At 39.8% G+C, this 22561-nt stretch overlaps 2 protein-coding genes across 2 annotated transcripts in view; both read left to right on the forward strand.

The window, feature by feature from the left end:
* The window catches only part of LOC141014275 (protein NLRC3-like), a 59052-nt gene that overhangs the window by 6564 nt on the left and 29927 nt on the right, over window positions 1-22561 (forward strand). Inside the window, 2 exon segments of the mRNA XM_073488012.1 lie at window positions 1231-1404; window positions 2857-3030. Of these exon segments, the coding sequence (XP_073344113.1) occupies window positions 1231-1404; window positions 2857-3030 (348 nt within the window).
* On the forward strand, window positions 11705-20636 carry LOC141014887 (NLR family CARD domain-containing protein 3-like). The gene is made up of 7 exons (XM_073488825.1): window positions 11705-11835; window positions 11930-12049; window positions 12911-12990; window positions 13103-14954; window positions 15971-16144; window positions 18895-18919; window positions 20448-20636. Exons 1-7 carry the CDS (start codon window positions 11705-11707, stop codon window positions 20634-20636), a joined length of 2571 nt encoding a protein of 856 aa, XP_073344926.1.

Raw genomic sequence — 22561 nt, forward strand, 5'->3', positions numbered from 1 at the left:
TGTGTGTGTGTGTGTGTGTGTGTGTGTGTGTGTGTGTGTTTTGGTGTTCATTTTACTCTATTTTATTTTTCTCTTAGTCACTTCCTACCTCGAGCTGCTATTATCTGTTATTGTTTGCACACTGTTCCTTTGTGCTGCCGTGTCAAATTGAATTTTTCCTACAGGGATCAAGAAAGCTTCATCTCATCTGTACTCATTTTAGAGAAAAGCTCATTGATGAGGACACAGTAATGTTGAGCTGCACATTTAAAACCTGAACACATCTGATTGGATTATAAATTGATTTTTATCTCCATCATTTATTCTTTATACAGATTGAGGGGCTGCAGTTTGTCAGTGTTGAGGCAGTGTTGACCAAATATGAATCAAGTTCCTCGTTCTCTCAGAAATATATTTTCACTGTTTAGCTGTAATATGATAAAGTTTGTGTCCCTGCCATTTACTAGAAATAGTGTCGCTGCTGTTTGTGATTGTGTTTTTCTGTATTTGTTCCTCAGAGATGTGCAGCAAACACACACAGGCACAGACCACAGGCTTAAGAAAACCCCTCCCCACATATAATCACACAAGTCTATGGTCCTTTTAACTTCATTGTGACAGAAGAAGCAGCGTCCTGCTTATCACATAAAAGGCTTCATGTTATCAATTCATGATCTTTATTATAAAGATGCTCTACGTGTACGTCTAATTAGAAAAGAGCCGAGGAGCAGAATTGAAGTGAAAGACATTTTATGTGCTTGAAATGTTACATGTTGACTTTTGGTCACTTTTGTGGACTTAGTTTGACTTTTTTGACTTGAAGACTTACATGAAGTCTTTTTACTCACTCTGACGTGTCAGGATATAACCTTTTTAATTAAAACTGCATTAAAATATCATGTTATCTGCTACTTCAGTGCACGCCAACAACAAATATTACTGGGACCATAATAAAAATTTGCACACCAGCTTTTTTAATATCCAAGAGTTCAAATCATAAACTCTACCACTGACTTCCTCAGTAATGAACTGGACACATTTAGGCACCTTGAGTAACCATATACTTGTTTTGTCACTTTGTGTATTTGACAGTGTTGAACCTGCATCCTGTTGGGTTCAGGTGTTTGGAGTTTCCATTTTCTAAACTTCTACATTCTGAACCTTCTTCAGCCCTGAACAGATTATTAAACACTGAATGATTTCAAGCAGGAACATTGTCTTCTAAACTTACATCATTTATTCTTTATTCAGATTGGAGCGCTGCAGTTTGTCAGAGATCAGCTGTGCTTCTCTGGCCTCAGCTCTGAAGTCCAACTCCTCCCATCTGAGAGAGCTGGACCTTGACAACAACAAGCTGCAGGATTCAGGAGTGAAGCTGCTGTGTGATTTTCTACAAAGTCCAAACTGTAGCCTGAAGACTCTGAGGTCAGTTCACTGACTCTGTTACTGCTATCTAATATTTGAGTTTACATTCATGTAGGGGTGGGCGATATGGCAAAAATATCATATCACGATTTTTTAAAAATAAAATCACGATTTCGATTTTATCACGATCTTAAATCAAAAAAAGAAAAACAGACAATTTAGGCCAAAGAACCTTTCTGAACAGATCTTAATTAAATAGTTGCAGTTTTGCCAACATGTGCAAACAACGTAAACATACTAAAAGGTAAACAACAACACTCTGACAAGGTGCACTCTTGCAACATAAAAGAAACATGAAAGTAAAATATCAATGAAGACATTACTGTTTGTTTTATTCAACAGTCATTTTACCAGGATTTAAGGTGTCGCGGTAATTTGAACACTGTACAATTAGCGCATTTACGGTTTATTAGCGGCCAAGCGCGACCTATCCATGCGCCCGTGCGTGTGTGTGTGCGTGCGTGCGCACCCGAGAGAGGCGGCAGGTGGAGGGGCTAACTGGCAGAGATGAGAGATGGTGAAACGCTGTTTTTTTGTTTTTTTTAAAAAGCGACCAACTCCTCCGTTTGGCTTTCAGCCATGGCTCTGTATGCGGCTACCGCTACACCATGGATCTATTGCGCTACACACATAAACAAGGAGGCCGGTAAGAAAGCGCGTCACTGTTGACGACGTAATACGTTTGGTGCGTCGGTGCATCAGCATAGAACTGTAATTTATAGACTTTGCCCTAGACGATCCTACGATCTCTGCACTTTGGCAGATCGTCTACACATTCTAATCCTTCACGATCTAATATCGTCATATCGCACACCCCTACATTCATACATAACTTACATTGATGAAGTTATAGATTTCCTTTGGTTCATATTTTAAATTTTCTTGACCTAAATTTCTTCTTCAGTCACAAAAGACTTCTGTTTCTTCAAGAAACTGTAGAAAATGTTCAGTTAGTTGTTAAAGTTAATTAATGTTAATGTTTAATCTGTTAACAGAAGAACTGAACTAACATTTGATTTAAATTGATAAAGTTGAGAAGCTGAAGTAGAAATATTTAGATTTCTGTTGATGTCAATGTGTTTTCACAAATAATGTCTGATCATTGATATTGATCCTACAGAACACACACAGATCAAAGCATATTTTCAAGAAAAGATGTTTAAAAGAAAATTCAGTTTTCTCTCCTCTAATAACAGACCTGACTGAGATCAGCAGCATGTTATTAATCTGTGTTGACATGAACAGCTGTATGAATGTTGTGCTGACATGTGGATGATGTCTGTAGAAGGCTGATGATGATCCACAATAACACAATGACAAAGTTACTCTACTCATTTTAGAGAAAAGCTCATTGATGAGGACACAGTAATGTTGAGCTACACATTTAAAACCTGAACACATCTGATTGGATTGTGAATTAATTTTTGTCTACATCATTTATTCTTTATACAGATTGAGGGGCTGCAGTTTGTCAGAGATCAGCTGTGCTTCTCTGGCCTCAGCTCTGACGTCCAACCCCTCCCATCTGAGAGAGCTGGACCTGAGTGACAACAACCTGCAGTATTCAGACGTGAAGCTGCTGTGTGATCTGAAGGAGAGTCCAGACTGTCGACTGGAGACTCTGAGGTCAGTAGAGGGTTGGAGTCAGTTCATGCTGGTTTCAGCAGTATTGTACTAAACACAGTATCAAAGTAAAGATCCAGTATTTCCTGCTTTCCTCAGTGAAGCTGTGAGAGGAGAACGGTGACAGGCTTCATGATTGGACAGAAAGACAGAGAGAGAGCAGTCAGCCAATGAGACGAGCCAGAAGCTTGTTGTGATCGTGTGTTTGAGTTGATGTGAAGACGACTGTTGTTGTTGTGTTCATGTCTACAGGAAATAAAGCTGGATCACAGCTGACAGCATCACAGGATGTATAGAGACAGTGTCCTCATTCATCAAACTGTCGGAGCATCAAATCTGATCTCAAAGTGTTTGTTCTCTCATTTCAACACTGAACAACTGATCAGTTCATCTTTGTCACAGCTCTCAGATCAGTCTGACTGAAGCCTGCGGATCACTGGCTCTTATTTCAGAGAACCATCATTACATTTAGTAACCATGTGGTCTGTATACGGACCAGAACCTCTGCTGAAGTCCACAAACCACAGCTGATGTTTTACTGTTCAGTGTAGGACCTTTAACGTTACATTTATATCTGCCCATGTGTCATTTGATTTGTCCAGATATTTTTATAACAGACTCCATATTTACATATTTGTCATGTGATGTTTCAGTAAATCATCATTAAAGTGAGCTGTATCTCTCTGTTCCTGCAGTAATGATGCGTTCAGGGACTGTCAGCAGTTTATTTCCACTGTGTCCTTCAGTGAAACCTGCAGAGTAAACAGACTTGATGTCCAAAGTGTCTGCAGGTCTGTGAGCTTCACTCCAACACGTTAACATGAGAGCTGAAAGGAAGCTGGCTACGCTACACAGCCGCTCCACTTGTGGTCTGAACAGGACTGAAGTCCTGCTGGTCTTTATATCACTGACTGACAGCTGATGGAGGGAGTCTCTGTAAACACTCATGTATCACTTTACTGTCTCTCTGCTTCTCTCATCAGGTGGAAGAAGTGGTCTCAGTCAGTGTGATGAGGAAGGTGGAGGTGTTGAGAGGATCAGCTGTGTCCTGATGATCCAGAGAGGTTGAAGCAGCACCATCAGCTGGTGGGTGGAGAGGCTCTGACTGGGCCGTGTTACTGGGAGGTGGAGTGGAGAGGAGAGCTTCATCCAGCAGTGACTGACGGACCAATCACAACAAGTGGAGATGACTGTCAGTGCTGCAGTGTGAACTGCTCTGAGATCAGCTCCACTGTCACACACAATGTCCAGTCCAGCATCGTCCCTGTGTTCCTCTGGATGTGACAGAGTATCATCAGTGTATCTGGACTGCTCTGCTGCTGCTCTGTCCTTCTACAGTCTCTGCAGACACACTGACGCTCCTCCACTCCTTCTGCTCCACACTCAGACACCTCCTCCACCTGGAACCTGGATCTTTATTCTTTGATTCACTCACATCTTCTCAACACAAAGAGCCTCAACACATTAATCTATCGAGGCGTGTTTATCACCACATAATCGTACATTGACGCTTTTAATTGGATATTTCCTTGGTGCAGTTCATCTCCACATATTCCTGAGTAACAGTGGAGATTAATGCAGTACTCTGTGTGTACTGCCACTGAATAAGACATCAGAGATGTTGTAGATGTTAACTGACATTCATTTTAATGTAAAATCAACATTTTAACAGATGAATTTATGATGTAATATATGATGTAATAAATGATGGCATTGTTTTGTTGCTGTAACTGATGACCATGAAAGGAAGAACATGTTGATTTCACTGATGTAATTTAGTATTTTTATAGTTTTGTAACAGTCTTCTCATATGACGGAAATGTTGTAAAACAAACAAACAATGCACAAATATTAAACACCAGAGTCACATATTTTGGTGGTAATGTCTTTTATTAATGCTGTAAATTCTGTCTCAGCTCTGCTTTGAATTGAATTGAAAAACATTGTTTCCATGTAGACAAAGTGAGCATTTAAAAAACTTGATTTCCTCACAGCAGAAACACACTTCAAATGTGTCCAACAACACAGAACAAGGTTGTGATGCACAGTTACAGTTTCAGTCAATCCATCAACAATAAAACATAGGAGCATGAAAAAAGTGTGTAAACGTAGAAACCTGATTATATTTATTTTACATTATAAATTTTTTAAGGGAAGATTTTTGTTTTCAGGAATATTTTGCTAAATATTGTCATTTTCCAGAAGAAATCAGCAGGAAAGAGCAGGAATCTGGAGACTTGGATCAGGACAGACGAGCTGCATGGGGCCATTTTATATCACAAATGTTTGGTGGAAACATCGAACCTGTAAAATATATCGACATAAATGATGACAGGTTGAGGGACAGCACAACCTGGTGTAATATGAACAGTGAGAAGTGAACTTACAGTTCAGGACTGAATCTAGAAATGTGGAGGATGTCCTTTACTGCTCGTCCTCACGCACACAAGTCTGAAGTTAAATTTAAAGATCAGCACATGTGATATTAAGTTCTGCATGAGGCCATAAAACAGACAAATCTACCAGTTCATCAGACTCATCTTCCAGATCTACTGTGTCACTGAGAGCTGAAGCTTTTTCTATGGACCATGATTTCACCAAGAATTACAATTAAACACAAAGTGGCACATAAACAGTTGTTTTATTGCATTAGTCTGATATTTGGCTCATAATTACATGTTGAAGAGAAAAAACAACCTTAAAAAGGAAATCGACAAATTGTATTTAAATTAGTTAGATGCAATTTGTAAATTGGAGGAACTGGAAAGTGGCATTGTGGGTAATGACACTGCTGGACTCATTGTGGACAGTTTAAAAAACAAATGATCCAAATCGATACAGCAGAACCAGAGATATCACCTTTTTCAAGACAAAAAATTGTCAATGTGATGGTGAGAAAAGATTAATGAGTTAAAATAATTCTTTCTGCAGCTTCAGAGAAAAACATCACATATACAGTTTGTGTTTATGTCAATAAGTTTAAAGCAAGATCAAGATTAAAGGGTTAATGGGTCTTGCAACAACTCACCTCTGGAGAGATTTCAGGTGCTACATAAATGAATTAAACGTTTCAGGACGATATTATGGAGGACTAAAACTGCCAGATACATAAAGCATTAAGTAAATGTCTCAATACATTAATTATGATGCCGTCAAAGGCACCAAAAAATAATAAATAACTCATCTACTGCTGCTTTAAAACATGAAAAACAGTATTATGAATAAATAAATAACAATAAGTAAATTAATTTATACAAAAGTAAATGCATGCAGTAAATATCTACATTTATTTTGAGTATTATTTTGGTTCATGTATTGACATATTTATGTGGTATATTGTATTTATGTTTAGTTTTGGCAGCATCAGTCCTCCATATGATGAGGCACAAAACATGAAATACATCAAAAACACTGAAAAACAACAGTAATAACGATAATTAAACAGATTAAACTAGTTGGAAATAAATATAAAGATTTGATCCTGAACTGTCTTCATCTGTGTTGCATCAATCTGTTCTCAGTTTTAATTATTAGTTATTAAATTAGTTATTTAAATAGTTTTTTTCTCGTCTTTTCTCTCAGTGATTCACCACTGATGTCATTTATTCTGCTCAGATCTGTTGAAGGGAACAGTGAGTATGTAGCGAGCAGTCGAAGCAGCCGGAGAGGAGACAATGTCAGAAAACACCTGAAGGTTTGTTTCTGTTTCTGAGCTCGGGGTCACCTGTGGGGGGCGGAGTCAGAGGTCACAGTGCAGCAGGGGGTTAAGAAATGTTTGGTAACTCTTGAAAATGAAGCGCAGAGAGATTTCCTCACTATCACATTAAAGTCGTGCTGGCGTCATGTCGTTAAATGTCGACGATGGAAAGTGTTTGTGTGTTTGCAGTGAAACGAGGATCAGGTAGCTGTTAGTGGGACGTCGTCGCAGGTCGTGTGATTTTCATCTTCATGGATAAAACATGAAGGTTTCTCTTCACATGATGTTGATTTTAAGGTGGATTTATTCTGATGAGATGTGTGTGTGTGACTCGGTCTGCAGACCAGTGGAGACAATAAAGGCTGAAGATTAAAAAACTCTTGTTTGTGTTTTTATTTACTGTTTTAATATAAAATATAAATGTTCATCATGAGTCAAACACTGGAAGGTTTGTTTGCAGCACCAACTCTTTGGTTCACTTCCTGCTTCTCTGTTTATCTCCGAGCACGTGACGTCACTGTCATGTGACTCTCAGCTGAAACAACAAGAAGACTTCCGACCAGACTCCTTCAGAATAAAAGCATTCTCCGTAAATATAAACTGGAACCAAACTTAAATCTTGTACAACATGAAAATGAGCTGCTGCTGGTGACGTATTCATTTTAATGTTTTAAATATATCATTTTAAATGTAAAGTTGAAGTCAAATCTCTATAAATGAGCGCTGCCCCAATCAGTGATCCAATGTAACTAAGTACATTTACTTAAGTACAATACTGAGTCACAATGTTGAGGTAAAATCTGAATTATTTTTCTTCTAGATCTTTTCCTCCTATCAGATTTTTCCCCACTCAGCAGCAGTTTCACACATGAAAAGGAAATCTATAACAAAAAACCCCTGAATCTTTAGACAGTCAGCAAAGTGTCCAAATGTTACAGTCAAAACCTCCAAGAAACAAGGTGCAGCTGTTCTGACTGAGCAGCTCAGTGTGTAGAGACGCTGCCTCTGAGATTTGAGGTTGTGGGTTTGATGCTTGAGTTTTTCTGGTTCAGGAAACTGATCTGGGTTGAATTTTGAAGGCTGAAGTCCAAAAGAAAGAGTGAAAAGCTCTGAGAGACAGAGTTCACCTGTCTGATCAGACAGCTCAGGCTGATAGAGGACTGCTCTGATACTTCTCAGGTTGATGGTTCAATTCTTATGAGACTCAGTCAATTTTAAAGCACCCAGAGAAGAGCTGTCAGTGTGAAGAGGACTTGGTGGTGTGGTGGGTTTGTTCTCTTCTTTGTTTGTGGTAATAAAACCTGAAGCTTGATTTGGGGGTTGTTTTATTTTGTGATGTGTTTCTCCCCACAGTCGACTCCCTGGACCTCCCAGGGGACGTAACACTGGAAGTTAACAGCAGAAGTTGATGTTGCAGAGTGAAGTTCTGCTTATTACCACTAATATCAGCTGTTTGTCATTTCATAATAAATGAAGTGGATCAAATCTGAACACAGTCTGATTCAATCGAGGCTTTACTGAATCTTCTGGACTGACTTGTGTCTGGATTTTGGTGCAAAGTCAGCAGCTTCATATTTCATCTTTCTATAACGTTTGATATTAAAAAGATGTGTTTAACATGCTGATTCTACACTTTATGTTCATTAATCATGTCTGTCAAACAATTACAAGTACACAGAAATGTAAAACTATCTGGATTCTGACAGAAAACAAACAAATCCTGTGTTTGACTGTAAAGTATGTGAAGTTGATCAGAGTTTTGTGTGAGACCCTGCTGGTTTTCACATCACATGATCAGCACAGACACATGAAGTCAACCTGTGGAGCTTTTTCTCTCACAAATCATTGTTGAAGCTGACGTCATCAGCACCGTGCATGTTCTGCTGGTCCTGCTGGAGCTGCTTCCTGCCAGCAGATGTCCCCATTTCCACTGTTTGGACCCATCAGAAAGTCCAGACTTGACAGTTTCCTGTGTCAGTGGTGATGGTTCGGTCCTCTTGGACTGTAGCCAGCCCTGCATGTCGGTCCAGAACAGTTGGACTGATTCACAGTGAAACAACATGTGATCCAAACTTTCAAACCACAGTTATTCACATCAAAGTTAAACCTCAGTCTCAAGAATCGGTTTGTTTGATGAATCTCAGTGAAGATGTTGAAGTTCAGCTCCTTCAGCTGAGGAGGGAGAGGGATTGAAATGTTTCTCCTCCGTCTGATCTGCACCTCATCACCGGAGCTGCTTGTTGTTGACAGGCTCATCATGTTTGTCTCATCCAAACCTGGCAACAATGACCGTGACGGTGACGTACGTACGTAACGTGGCCCGTGGCCGGTGGGCGGGGCCAGAGCGTCAACGTCTGTCCGAGTTGGACGGCGAAGATGCGTCGAAGGATCAAAGCGTCAGGCGGCGAGAAAAGGAGGAGGAAGAGGCTGAGGAAGCACCAGAACCAGAACCAGGTGATGTGAAGTGATGCAGTGCTCACCAGCTGATGGACGTTTAGCGACAAAGCGTCTGTTTTTAGTTCAACATGTAGAAAAAGCCGTCAGCGGCTGCGGGTGCTGCTAGCTAGCTAGCTAGCTGTAGCCTGCGTCAGGCTCTGGCGCCACCGGCGGTCGCCTCAGTTCTGGAGAAGAGAGAAACTTGAACCCAGAAGCTGGACGGTTGGATTTCTCTCTTTATTTAAAATAGATAAAACATATATGTGAATGTTTGTCTTCTCCGCATATTTTTGAGTTTATTTAGTTTAGTTATCTGAGTGAAACGTGAAGAGATGTCCTGAAACGTAGCTTCCATCTTCCACATGAGTTTGTGATGATGTGTGTTTTTATGGAAAGAGTCGATCAGGAAAGTGACAAAGTTGTTCTGGTGTCACAAAGACGACTGCAGCAGCAACATGTCTGTGAAGAAGCTGCTCCAGGACAAAGCTCACGTTGAAGAGCTGAACGGTACCAAACACTTCTTCAGCTGATCCACAACCACAAACATTGTTCAAGGGAGGTGAACTCAGCTGACCAGGGGAAGTTTGTCTGACACTGATCTGAACTCAGTTTGCTGTGTTTGGTTCATCTATGTTAGTCTGAGCTGTTCAACCAGAGGGAGGTCATCATGGAGACACCTCAACAGATAAAGTACATGTGACTTCAGGTAAATGACAAGAGGAGGAGCAACACTGACCAGGTGGTTCAGGTACAACACCTGAGAACAGGGAGGAGACAAGAAAGTGAAAGTGTTCAGACTCCATTTTGAGTCGACAGCAGCAGGAGGAGGAAAAGACGTCTGAGGCAGAGGTGAGTTTTATTTCTACATTATTGTTTTACAGTCAAAGTCTCTGATTCATCTGTGAGAACGCTAGAAAACAAGCCCAGATTCAAGAAAACTGACAAGATGCTGGACTGTTTCTTTATACTGTATACAGTGTGTGTGTCTGTGTGTGTGTGTGTCTGTGTGTTTGTTTCATCCTCAACAAACTGGTTTGTCTTGATTCTCATGTGGAGACAAGAAAGGTGTTCAGACTCCATTTTGAGTCAACAGAGAAAATACGTCTGAGGCAGGGTGAGTTTTATTCTCTTTAACAAGAGACAACAAGCTCATATTTAACGAAAACTGACCAGGAGCTGGATGTTTTTACGGTGTGTGTGTGTGTGTGTGTGTGTGTGTGTGTGTGTGTGTGTGTGTGTGTGTGTGTGTTTACAGACTCTTCAACAGACTTTTCTCGTGACAAAATAGTTTAACAATAAAAGTTTTCACTAATAAGTTTGTTTGTTTTTTGGTCTGAGGGATTTTATGCTCAGATGTTGTTTATTTACTTATTTTTGTTTGAGAGCTGTTTGTGATTTTGGTTAAAGCAAAATGTTTTGGGGTTTTTGTCTGAAGAATTATATTGTTCATTGCACATAACAGGATGTTGGTCTGTTTTTTATGTTAGTGATTCAGAATATGCTGAAGCTGTATTAATTTACTACACGTGTGCTGCTGCAGGCACACTTTTCTTTTCCTGTTGGGTCAAAGCTGGGGATCTGCTCGCAAATGTAACCTTCCAATTGACTTGGCACATCTCTTCCATTTGTTTTATTATTAAAAGATATTGGAATTAATTCAGAATGGATCATTACAGATACTTTGCTTTAGTAGTCACAGTGAGGAAAAACAGAAATCCTGTATAGAAAAAAAAGATGCATCGATTATTGTTTTATCATCGTAATCGAACCGTGAGGTGATGAGAGATTCCCACCTCTACTAATGAAGCCTCGATTAAAGTCTGTTTCATGGACTTGGACTTCACTGTTCACTCATTGAAGATATTGTGTTGTACCACAGTAGATCCTGGACTGTCCTGTTGGTCAGAAGGATCCAGGTTGCTGTTTCAGTGTTAACATATTTTGTTATAACTTAACACTAAGAACTAGATTCTGTTAGACATTTAACCTCTGACATTTAAAAGATGAAACCCAGTTGCAAAGACACAAAATGTTTTCTGTAGAAATCTCAAGTGAAAGATGCCAGAACAATCATTTTATTAGATTTTATTTACATAATTTCCAATTTAACATGAGTTGTTATAAAACTTGTTTGTATTTAAAAACGTATTAAAAGCTGTTATTTATTGTCGGACTATTCAACACATTTAAAGTAGACAAAACAATTATTGTCATAAAGTGACCTCACTAAAAACCTGAGCAGTGATCCAGGTACAGGACAACAATAAAGAAATAACGTCTGCAGGCAGGAAGTGGAGACTTTGAGTGGACAGAGCAGGACATCATACTGAGGGACGTCCCTTTAATTAGACAGAGACAAGGCCGATCTTTGTAAATGTCACTTTTGTTTAGCGTCACATTGGGTGATGAGTCTGCAGGCTTCACCATCTCCATTTTACACCCTCCTCCTCTGCATCTTGTTTCACCTGTTTGTCCTCCTTGTCTTCATGTTGTTCTCCTTCCATGTGCTACATATTTACCTCAGTGCTTTCTGAAGTGCAGAAGATGAGTGATTGTGTGGAGGAAGAGGAGGACGGAGCAGAGTCTTCAGTCTCCAGCTGTCTGTCTATGAAGAGTGACTGGTCCAAAGAAACACCTCCAGACTTCAGTACTGAACCTGGACCCTCAGACACACAGTAAGAAGACTGCCATGTTTTTAATCATCAAACTGTCAGTATCAGCAATTTGTGTATTGACATGAAATAAATACAAACATGTTGGTGTTTCCAGAAGTCAGTACCACAGACGGAGAGAAGAGTCTTCAGTCTCCAGCTGTCTGTCTATGAAGAGTGACCGGTCCAAAGGTTTTCCTCCGAGCTTTAGTAATGGACCTGGACCCTCAGACACACAGTAAGAGATGTGTATAAATATATATATTATATAGTTTTATCATTACCATTAAATGATTGTCGTGAATTATTTGTTTTACTGGACATTACATTAGAAAAAGTGGTTTGTGTTTTATACTTTATACAATTACATATCAGCAGCATCAGATTGTTCTTGAATGAACTGGTGTGACAGTGGCTCCTACAGAGTGTTGCATTATGGGTTATTATTATTATTATTATTATTATTATTATTATTATTATTATTATTATTATTATTATTATTATAAGTCCATTCATAGTGTTTGTTAGTCAGTCAGTCCTAAAAGTTGATGATGACTCATACAGTGTGTTTTTTTTGACAACGAGCCAAAAAGTATCCCAACATCTTTACTGTCAAAGGATCAAATGATCTGATGAAAAGCCGAGAATCACCACTGGAACGTCCGGATGAGGACGAGCACAAAGATAAAGTCTGAAAAATGATGTCAGGCTGCCAGAGAAAATGTATTTGTTTGCTTCTGCAAGTCTGACGAGAGTAGGATACTGTTCACATCTGAACCGCAGGGTGGTCAGTAAATATCAGACGCAGCCAAAGTCAGTCACCCTGCTGTTTACAAAACCCAAAGCCATCCTACAGAAAACAGGTTTCAGCTTCTGTCATCGTCAACATAGATCTGTTGTGACTAATGAGGTTAAACATCTTTATCAATAAAAGCATTTACAGTTTGAAACATCAGTCACTGCGTTGTGAGGCTCGACCGGCTGTGACTGAGATTGTTGTCTTATCAAGAGGAGAGTATCTCCTAGTTTGATTTAGTCAAAGCTAAACGTAAATAAATCTATGGTTTCTAATCAGGTTGATTTTCCATTATCTCTTCAGAAAGACAGAGGGAAGTGTTTCTGTGGAGGAGCAGCTGTCCTGCTGTCCAGTGTTAGTCAGTCAGACCAACACTGTACAAAGTAAGACTGTACATCTGTCTGCTGATGTCTTCATGTCTGAAAAAAGGAACTTTTTGAGTTAATCAAGATTCTTGCTCTCAATTTAATCCCAGAATATTTTCTTCTCTTTCAGCTGATAGTGTTCTGCAGGAGGCTTTAGATGAACATAAGATCAGTCTGAGGAGGAGATGTGAACGTGTGACTGAAGGAACTGAAACAGGAAGTGGAACCCTCCTCAACAGGATCTACACTGAGCTCTACATCACAGAGGGACAGAGTGAAGAGGTTAATACCCAACATGAGGTGAGACAGCTAGAGACAGCTTCCAAGATGGAGACCCTCCATGACACTCCAATCAAGTGCAGCGACATCTTTAAAGCCTCACCTGACCAACAGAGACGCATCAGAGTCGTTCTGACCAACGGCGTCGCTGGAGTTGGAAAAACCTTCTCAGTGCAGAAGTTCACTCTGGACTGGGCAGAGGGCTCCGAAAACCAAGATGTCAGTCTGCTGGTTGTGCTGTCGTTCAGGGAGCTGAACCTGATCAGAGATGAGCAGTACAGTCTTCTCAGGCTGCTCCATGTTTTCCATCCAACATTACAGAAGGTGACAGCAGAGAAGCTCGCTGTCTGTAAACTTCTGTTCATCTTTGACGGCCTGGATGAAAGCAGACTTTCACTGGATTTCAAGAACAGGAAAGTTGTGTCTGATGTCACACAGAAGTCATCAGTCAGCGCGCTGCTGACAAACCTCATCGAGGGGAAGCTGCTTCCCTCGGCTCTCGTCTGGATAACTTCCCGACCTGCAGCAGCCAATCAGATCCCTCCTTCATGTGTTGACAGGGTAACAGAAGTACGAGGCTTCACTGACGTCCAGAAGGAGGAGTACTTCAGGAGGAGGTTCAGTGATGAAGATCTGTCCAGCAGAATCATCTCACACATCAAGACCTCCAGGAGCCTCCACATCATGTGTCTGATCCCAGTCTTCTGCTGGATCACTGCTACAGTTCTGGAGCACATGTTGACTACAGCCCAGAGAGGAGAGCTGCCCAAGACCCTGACTGACATGTACTCACACTTCCTGCTGGTTCAGACAAAGAGGAAGAAGCAGAAGTACGATGAGGGACGTGAGACGAGTCCACAGGAGCTGACGGAGGCTGACAGGGAAGTTCTTCTGAAGCTGGGGAGGCTGGCGTTTGAACATCTGGAGACAGGAAACATCATGTTCTACCAAGAAGACCTGGAGCGGTGTGGTCTTAATGTCACAGAGGTCTCGGTGTACTCAGGAGTTTGTACAGAGATCTTCAGAAGAGAGAGTGTGATCTTCCAGAAAACAGTCTACTGCTTTGTTCATCTGAGCGTTCAGGAGTTTCTGGCTGCAGTCTACATGTTCCACTGTCACACCAACAGGAACACAAAGGTCCTGAAGGCTTTCCTGAAAGACTTAAAGCCAAAGTCTGTTTTTGAGAAGATTTCTAAGTTTTTTGGTAGAGTTGTTGATGGCGTGGAGACCCGTTACCCATCCCTGGATGACTTCCTGAGGAGAGCCATGGAGAAATCCCTTGAAAGTAAAAATGGTCACCTGGACCTGTTTGTTCGCTTCCTTCATGGCCTCTCTCTGAAGTCCAACCATGGTTTCTTAGTAGGTCTGCTGGGTCAGACACACAACAGTCCAGAAATCATCCAGAGAGCCATCAACAACCTGAAGGAGATGAACAGAGATGATGTCTCTCCTGACAGAAGCATCAACATCTTCCACTGTCTGATGGAGATGAACGACCACTCAGTTCATCAGGAGATCCAAGAGTTCCTGAAGTCAGAGAACAGATCAGAGAAGAACCTCTCTGAGATCCACTGCTCAGCTCTGGCCTACATGCTGCAGATGTCAGAGGAGGTTCTGGATGAGTTGAACCTGAAGAAGTACAACACATCAAAGGAGGGACGACTGAGACTGATTCCAGCTGTGAGGAACTGCAGGACGGCTCTGTGAGTCCAGATGTGATTATCAACATTATAAATCAGTGTAGATTAGCAGTTTAATTCTTCAGATATACAAACTATAAAATAATTTATTTTGAAATAGCGCTTACATTTTTAAATACAATTGTGATTATTTTGTGTTTCACTTACCATGAGTGCAACAATGTAGATGTTTCAGTTGGATGTGTTTATAGCTGTCAGGTTGTTGAACTCAGTTATTCCATTTATTTCTAATGATCATTAAATGTGACAGTTTTTCTTCTATTAATCTTTCTTTGGGTGATAGAAGAAACCCTGGTGAAACTAATGAAAGAGGTTTTTTAACCACTGTAATAATAATAAAGAATAAAGAATTGTGAATGGTCAGGACTGCAATGTACAATAGCATCTGAAAAGACAGTAGGTGTATACATCAAAATCACCAATGGCAACACCATAAAAGTGTAAATCATAAAAGTCTTTATAGAAGTCAACTGTTCTGAATCACATCTGTATTAGCTGGCAAAATATGAATCATGTAAATGTAGATTTCTAAGATGGTTTTTCAAACTTCAAACTCATCCATGTTGAATTCGGGAGATGCACGATCATTCAGCAACATGATTTGTGGAGCCCACATTCTCGACACAAGACGTGTGATGATGTTAATTTTGGCACTCTCACCCTCATGCTAACACTGTGTTGGGCATAAACTAATCTAACTTTTTGGCAAAAGACACAGGATCAGATCACACTGACAGACTGTGGACATCATGGAAACACAAATGTAACTACATTTTTTCTTCCTTCATCTGCAAGATTAAAATAAAACAAAGATTTAAAGTCTGCAGGTTTTAGAGAGTGATGAGAATAACTGTTTCATGTCAAACACAGATCAGATGAAGGTTTGCTGAACCACTGATGTAAATAGCAAATGTCAATCAGAACAGAATGTTTCAAACTGTTTTGATATCAAATGCATGAAGTAAATATAAAGTATCCTCTTTCATAATAACATTTTTGTATTATCTGTGTCATGACAGACTTTCTGGCTGTGAACTCTCAGAGACTCACTGTGAAGTTGTGGCCTCAGCTCTGAAGTCCAACCCCTCCCATCTGAGACAGCTGGACCTGAGTAACAACAGCCTGAAGGATTCAGGAGTGAAGCGTCTGTCTGTTGGACTGGAGAGTCAAAACTGTGCTCTAGAGGTTCTGGGGTCAGTTCATTGTATTGTTTTTCCATATATTCAATTCAAAACCTTCACTGAGACTTAAACAGTTTAGTTAATTAACTCTGAAGATTTGCAGCAGCATAAATCTGAAGAAATGTCAGTTCAATGAGACATTTTCTGTGTATCTAAATGGCTCCATCCTGTGGTGTTCAGAGGATGCTGCACTGAAGGACTCTATCAAAATAAATCAATGTTTGTAAATGTTTTAAAATATATTTTAACTCACACAACTCCCTTTTGAACTTTTAACAAATAACCTAAATCACAAACTTTACTTTTAAGGGCTGTTTTTTTATTTCATACAGACTTGAGTGAATTTGGACCTTCTCCTTTAATTACACAGGCTATACAGCCCTACATGTCTTATTTAATGATGATCCTCTAGTTCCAGACCTGACTGAGATCAGCAGCTTGTTATTAATCTGTGTTGACATGAACAGCTGTACGAATGTTGTGCTGACATGTGGATGATGTCTGTAGAAGGCTGATGGTGATCCACAATAACACAATGACAAAGTTTGTGTAGGTGTGTGTGTGTGTGTGTGTGTGTGTGTGTGTGTGTGTGTGTGTGTGTGTGTGTGTGTGTGTGTCTGTCTGTGTGTGAGGCCATTTCCCATGGTGGAAAACTGGCGACTCCTCCACACATTGGAATCAAAGTTCACCATCCCAGTGGTCCTGAACCTCTACACAGATAGCATACCTTTCCATCCCTGCTACCTCCGCTCCAAGTGAGCGTGTCTTTTCAACTGCAGGAGACATAGTTAGTGCCCAAAGGTCTCAACTGCTGCCATAAAACGTAGACATGCTCATATTCTTGAACAAGAACGTGACCATATCTTAGGCTGGGCAGTGTAGTTGTAGCCAGCTCTCAGCTCTGTATCATGCTTGGAGGGAAATCATGTCAGTCTCTGTTTGCACTTTAAGTATTGAGAGAGAACTACTTTGATTATTGTTTGCACTTAAAACAAGATGACTAAGAAAAACTTAGTGTTATTTATTTTTTGTTATTTATACTGTTTTTATTTTTCACTTTCAATTTGTGGAGAGGAGTTCAGTTAGAAGGTCACACAGCTTCAATTAGAAGTTAGAAGCTCACACATAGTTCATGCACAGGTATGATTTATTATAAATGAATACATGTTCAAGACGTTTTTATAATAAAACTCAACCACTGACTTCCTCAGTAATGAACTGGACACATTTAGGCACATTGAGTAACCATATACTTGTTTTGTCACTTTGTGTATTTGACAGTGTTGAACCTGCATCCTGTTGGGTTCAGGTGTTTGGAGTTTCCATTTTCTAAACTTCTACATTCTGAACCTTCTTCAGCTCTGAACAGATTATTAAACACTGAATGATTTCAAGCAGGAACATTGTCTTCTAAACTTACATCATTTATTCTTTATTCAGATTGTGGCGCTGCAGTTTGTCAGAGATCAGCTGTGCTTCTCTGGCCTCAGCTCTGAAGTCCAACCCCTCCCATCTGAGAGAGCTGAGCCTGAATGACAACAAGCTGCAGGATTCAGGAGTGAAGCTGCTGTGTGATTTTCTACAGAGTCCAAACTGTAGACTGGAGACTCTGAGGTCAGTTCACTGACTCTGTTACTGCTGACTAATATTTGAGTTTACATTCATACATAACTTACATTGATAAAGTTATAGACTTCCTTTGGTTCATATTTTCAATTTTCTTGAACTAAATTTCTTCTTCAGTCACAAAAGACTTCTGTTTCTTCAAGAAACTGTAGAAAATGTTCAGTTAGTTGTTAAAGTTAATTAATGTTTATAATTTAATCTGTTAACTGAAGAACTGAACTAACATTTGATTTAAATAAATAAAGTTGAGAAGCTGAAGTAGAAATATTTTGATTTCTGTTGATGTCAATGTGTTTTCACAAATAATGTCTGATCATTGATATTGATCATACAGAACACACACAGATCAAAGCATATTTTCAAAAGATGTTTAAAAGAAAATTCATTTTTTTCTCCTCTAATAACAGACCTGACTGAGATCAGCAGCATGTTATTAATCTGTGTTGACATGAACAGCTGTATGAATGTTGTGCTGACATGTGGATGAATTGAATTTCTCCTACAGGGATCAAGAAAGGTTCATCTTATCTGTACTCATTTAAGAGAAAAGCTGATTGATGAGGACACAGTAATGTTGAGCTACACATTTAAAACCTGAACACATCTGATTGGATTATAAATAAATTTTCAACTCCATCATTTATTCTTTATACAGATTGAGGGGCTGCAGTTTGTCAGTGTTGAGGCAGTGTTGACCAAATATGAATCAAGTTCCTCGTTCTCTCAGAAATATATTTTCACTGTTTAGCTGTAATATGATAAAGTTTGTGTCCCTGCCACCATGTTAAGAAAGTACCAGGGACGACAGAGAGGCGTTATTATGGATCCTACTGCTGTTGCCTTTGTTGGTTTAGACATGAGGAGTGAGACTGGTTTGGGTTAGGGTAAGAATATCAGGGTAAGATAATCAGAGGCAGACTAGGGCCAATCTTAGCAAGATAAGCAGTGGGATCCAAAATGAGGCGACAGGGAGGCACTCACATGCACTAACATGCACACAGCTCAGATCACAACACACACACTGAGAGTGTGACGTCATTCTGTGTTCAGGACACCATGACTCCACTATATCTTTACATAACTCATAGTTGTTTGCTGACATCTACAGATTTTAACTTCCATCTTGTTGTGTTCAGGTGTCTACGTCCTGTCTACCAGGAAGTGAGACAGGAGTCTTTCCCTATTTTTAAGCCTTTCACCTCCTGTGCTCCCGTTTGGTCATTTCTCCTGTTAATATCTAAGGGTGTGACGAGATCTTGTGGCACGAGATCTCGAGATATTAAAACTAGAGATGTACCGATCAGGATTTTTGGGGCCGATCACCGAAAGCAGTATCTGCCGATCCCGATATTGCCAATCACCGATCACAGCGTCAAATCTATAAATTCTTCTATATTGTTGTCTTGTGTAACTTTCATATATTTAATTAATGATTCTTCTTACGCAACATTGACATTGTATTATTAAGTATAAAAATTAGGAGATAAGAAAGTATCATGAATTGACCACCGTTTTATTGCAGGCTGAGGCAATGTGCAATATTTCACACTCTAGAGACTCTCTTAGAGACAACCTGGACTCAGCTTACATAGAGTAACTGTAGCTTACTAGCTTAAGCTTTCTTGTGACAATAATTATGTGTACAAGAACAACACATAACATGTGCAGTGCACCAACACAGACAACAGTAAACATTTCACTCTCTTAGAGTCAATACAAGTTGTACAAGTTGTAAACTATAAACCTTAGTTTTCCTGTGGAAAAAGGAATTAAATCTTAAAATAAAAAATGGATTATGTGCACAACACACAACATGTGCACCAACAATAAACATTTCACTCTCTCTAGAGGCTCTTTCTTAGAGACACAATTTGGAGTTTAGCTACAAGCTTTTTTGTGGAAAAATAAAATAAATATGTCATACAAATGAGAATAAGAACTATGTACACTGACATATGTGCAACTGCAACATTATCTCTAGAGACACTCTCTTGGTCATACAACTTGGAGCTTATACTGTAGCTTTCCAGTCAAAAAATTAACTTAACTGAAAGTTAAAATTTGGAGGTTTTATAGTCCCTTGAAGTTTAACATATCTGGCGTTGGACGTTCAAATGAGTAAAAACCGAGTATAAACCCAAGACTCACACTTGAATGTCATGTCTGCGCCACTTGATGTCGCCATTTTCTCTTTCTTTTCCTCTTCTGTTTTGGGACTGAGCGGCGCGCAAAGGATCTTGGGATATGGGAGGCCGCGAAGGATAGTAGTGGTGCGTCCTCCAAAAAGGGGAAATGAAGGCTGCATTTGAAGGAGCCTATCAAAACCAATAGGGGCATTATCGGCCGATTGCGATCGGTTGCCCATCGATCTGTGCATCTCTAATTAAAACGTGTCTAACGTCAAACTCGAAATTAACATACAAGATGCCCCCGCCACTTTTAAATCGTTTGTGTGGCAGCATTTTGGTGCCTGATGGAAACAATAAACGGCGTCAGACTGACAGACAATACAAGAACAATATGTAAGAACTATAAGAAAATAGTGCCGTACACCGCGGCTAACACGAGCACTATGCAAAGACACCTACAGAACCACCACAGCTCTCTACTGAAATCAACCGTGCCTGTGAAGAAAACACTGAAAGGCCGGACAACACTGACAAATGCTTTTACATCTCAACTTCCACAGTCAAGTGCTCGAGCCACAGCAATAACGAAAGACATCAGTGTTGTCATTGCAGCTGACATGAGGCCATTTCCCATGGTGGAAAACTGGCGACTCCTCCACACATGGGAATCAAAGTTCACCATCCCAGTGGTCCTGAACCTCTACACAGATAGCATACCTTTCCATCCCTGCTACCTCCGCTCCAAGTGAGCGTGTCTTTTCAACTGCAGGAGACATAGTTAGTGCCCAAAGGTCTCAACTGCTGCCAGAAAACGTAGACATGCTCATATTCTTGAACAAGAACGTGACCATATCTTAGGCTGGGCAGTGTAGTTGTAGCCAGCTCTCAGCTCTGTATCATGCTTGGAGGGAAATCATGTCAGTCTCTGTTTGCACTTTAAGTATTGAGAGAGAACTACTTTGATTATTGTTTGCACTTAAAACAAGATGACTAAGAAAAACTTAGTGTTATTTATTTTTGTTATTTATACTGTTTTTATTTTTCACCTTCAATTTGTGGAGAGGAGTTCAGTTAGAAGGTCACACAGCTTCAATTAGAAGTTAGAAGCTCACACATAGTTCATGCACAGTTATAAGGTCTGAAGAGACTCATGAGAAATCATACAGGAGAGAAGCCAGTCAGTTGAGTTTGTGGTGAAACCTTTTACAGTTCTTACATATTGTTTGTGTCTTTTACTGCATATGATAATTCATACTCAGTCACAAAGTAGAGCTGAAGTCACATTCATTACAAGATGATTACTCGTTAAAACATTTCAAAATGGACCTGCATTGTTTTGCTTTTTGTAACTTAAAAAAATAAATAGTGTTAACGTCTCGTTCTCATGAACCCAACATCGTGTACCGTCTCATCTCATGAGCTGAGTGTATCGTCACATCTCTATTAATCTCCCATTTTCATAGTGATACAAATCAAAAAGGTCTTCTCAGGTCCTGTGTGGGGGTATGTGTCGTGGTACCTGGCAACCCAACTCAGAGGGAGAGTTGAGCATGTGCCAACAACCCTGCCTGACGTTTGCCACTCGTCCCTGTGTCACTAATGCTCTGCTCCACTCACTTTGCCCCTGAAAATGGGTGAAACAGCTGCCAAAAAGAAAACATTGCTTCCAAAATTCACATAACTTTGTGTGAAACTTTCCCCTTTATTGATAATTGTCTCCCCTCTCACTTGTGTGGGACACGCAGGAGGCTGACGTGCTGCCAAGTGCTACCTGCTTGTTTTAGGTGTCCAACTGGGCTGTCCAGACCGAGCGCCCCGTGCTGTGGTCCTCCATGGCCAGCTTATGATTTCTACTGATCCTTTCATGGAGCCAGATGACAAAATAACACCTCAAATATGAAATGATACAAGTGAAAATAAAAAATAAATAATCTATTCAAAAGAATATCAGAATTGAATCCAAATCATATTTAAATTGAAATGAACCTTTTCCTTCACTTATTTTTATTTTGAAAATGTTTTTGATTTTTTTATGATTCAAGATCAAAACTTGAACTTTCACATTCAAATTATATTTTTCAATACATTTATTTTCTCCAAATGAACAAACCTCTTGGCTTTGATCTGGCTCCATATCCTTTCACCATCTGTCCTATTTTGGCAGGATTCTGTGAGTGAATCTGACAAAACACTGGTAATTTACTAGAAATAGTGTCGCTGCTGTTTGTGATTGTGTGTTTCTGTATTTGTTCCTCAGAGATGTGCAGCAAACACACACAGGCACAGACCACAGGCTTAAGAAAACCCCTCCCCACATATAATCACAAAAGTCTATGGTCCTTTTAACTTCACTGTTACAGAAGAAGCAGCGTCCTGCTTATCACATAAAAGGCTTCATGTTATCAATTCATGATCTTTATTATAAAGATGCTCTACGTGTACGTCTAATTAGAAAAGAGCCGAGGAGCAGAATTTAAGTGAAAGACATTTTATGTGCTTGAAATGTTACATGTTGACTTTTGGTCACTTTTGTGGACTTAGTTTAACTTTTTTGACTTGAAGACTTACATGAAGTCTTTTTACTCACTCTGACGTGTCAGGATATAACCTTTTTAATTAAAACTGCATTAAAATATCATGTGATCTGCTACTTCAGTGCACGCTAACAACAAAT

This window comes from Pagrus major, chromosome 19 (genome assembly GCF_040436345.1).
Source record: "Pagrus major chromosome 19, Pma_NU_1.0".
Classification (NCBI taxonomy): domain Eukaryota; kingdom Metazoa; phylum Chordata; class Actinopteri; order Spariformes; family Sparidae; genus Pagrus; species Pagrus major.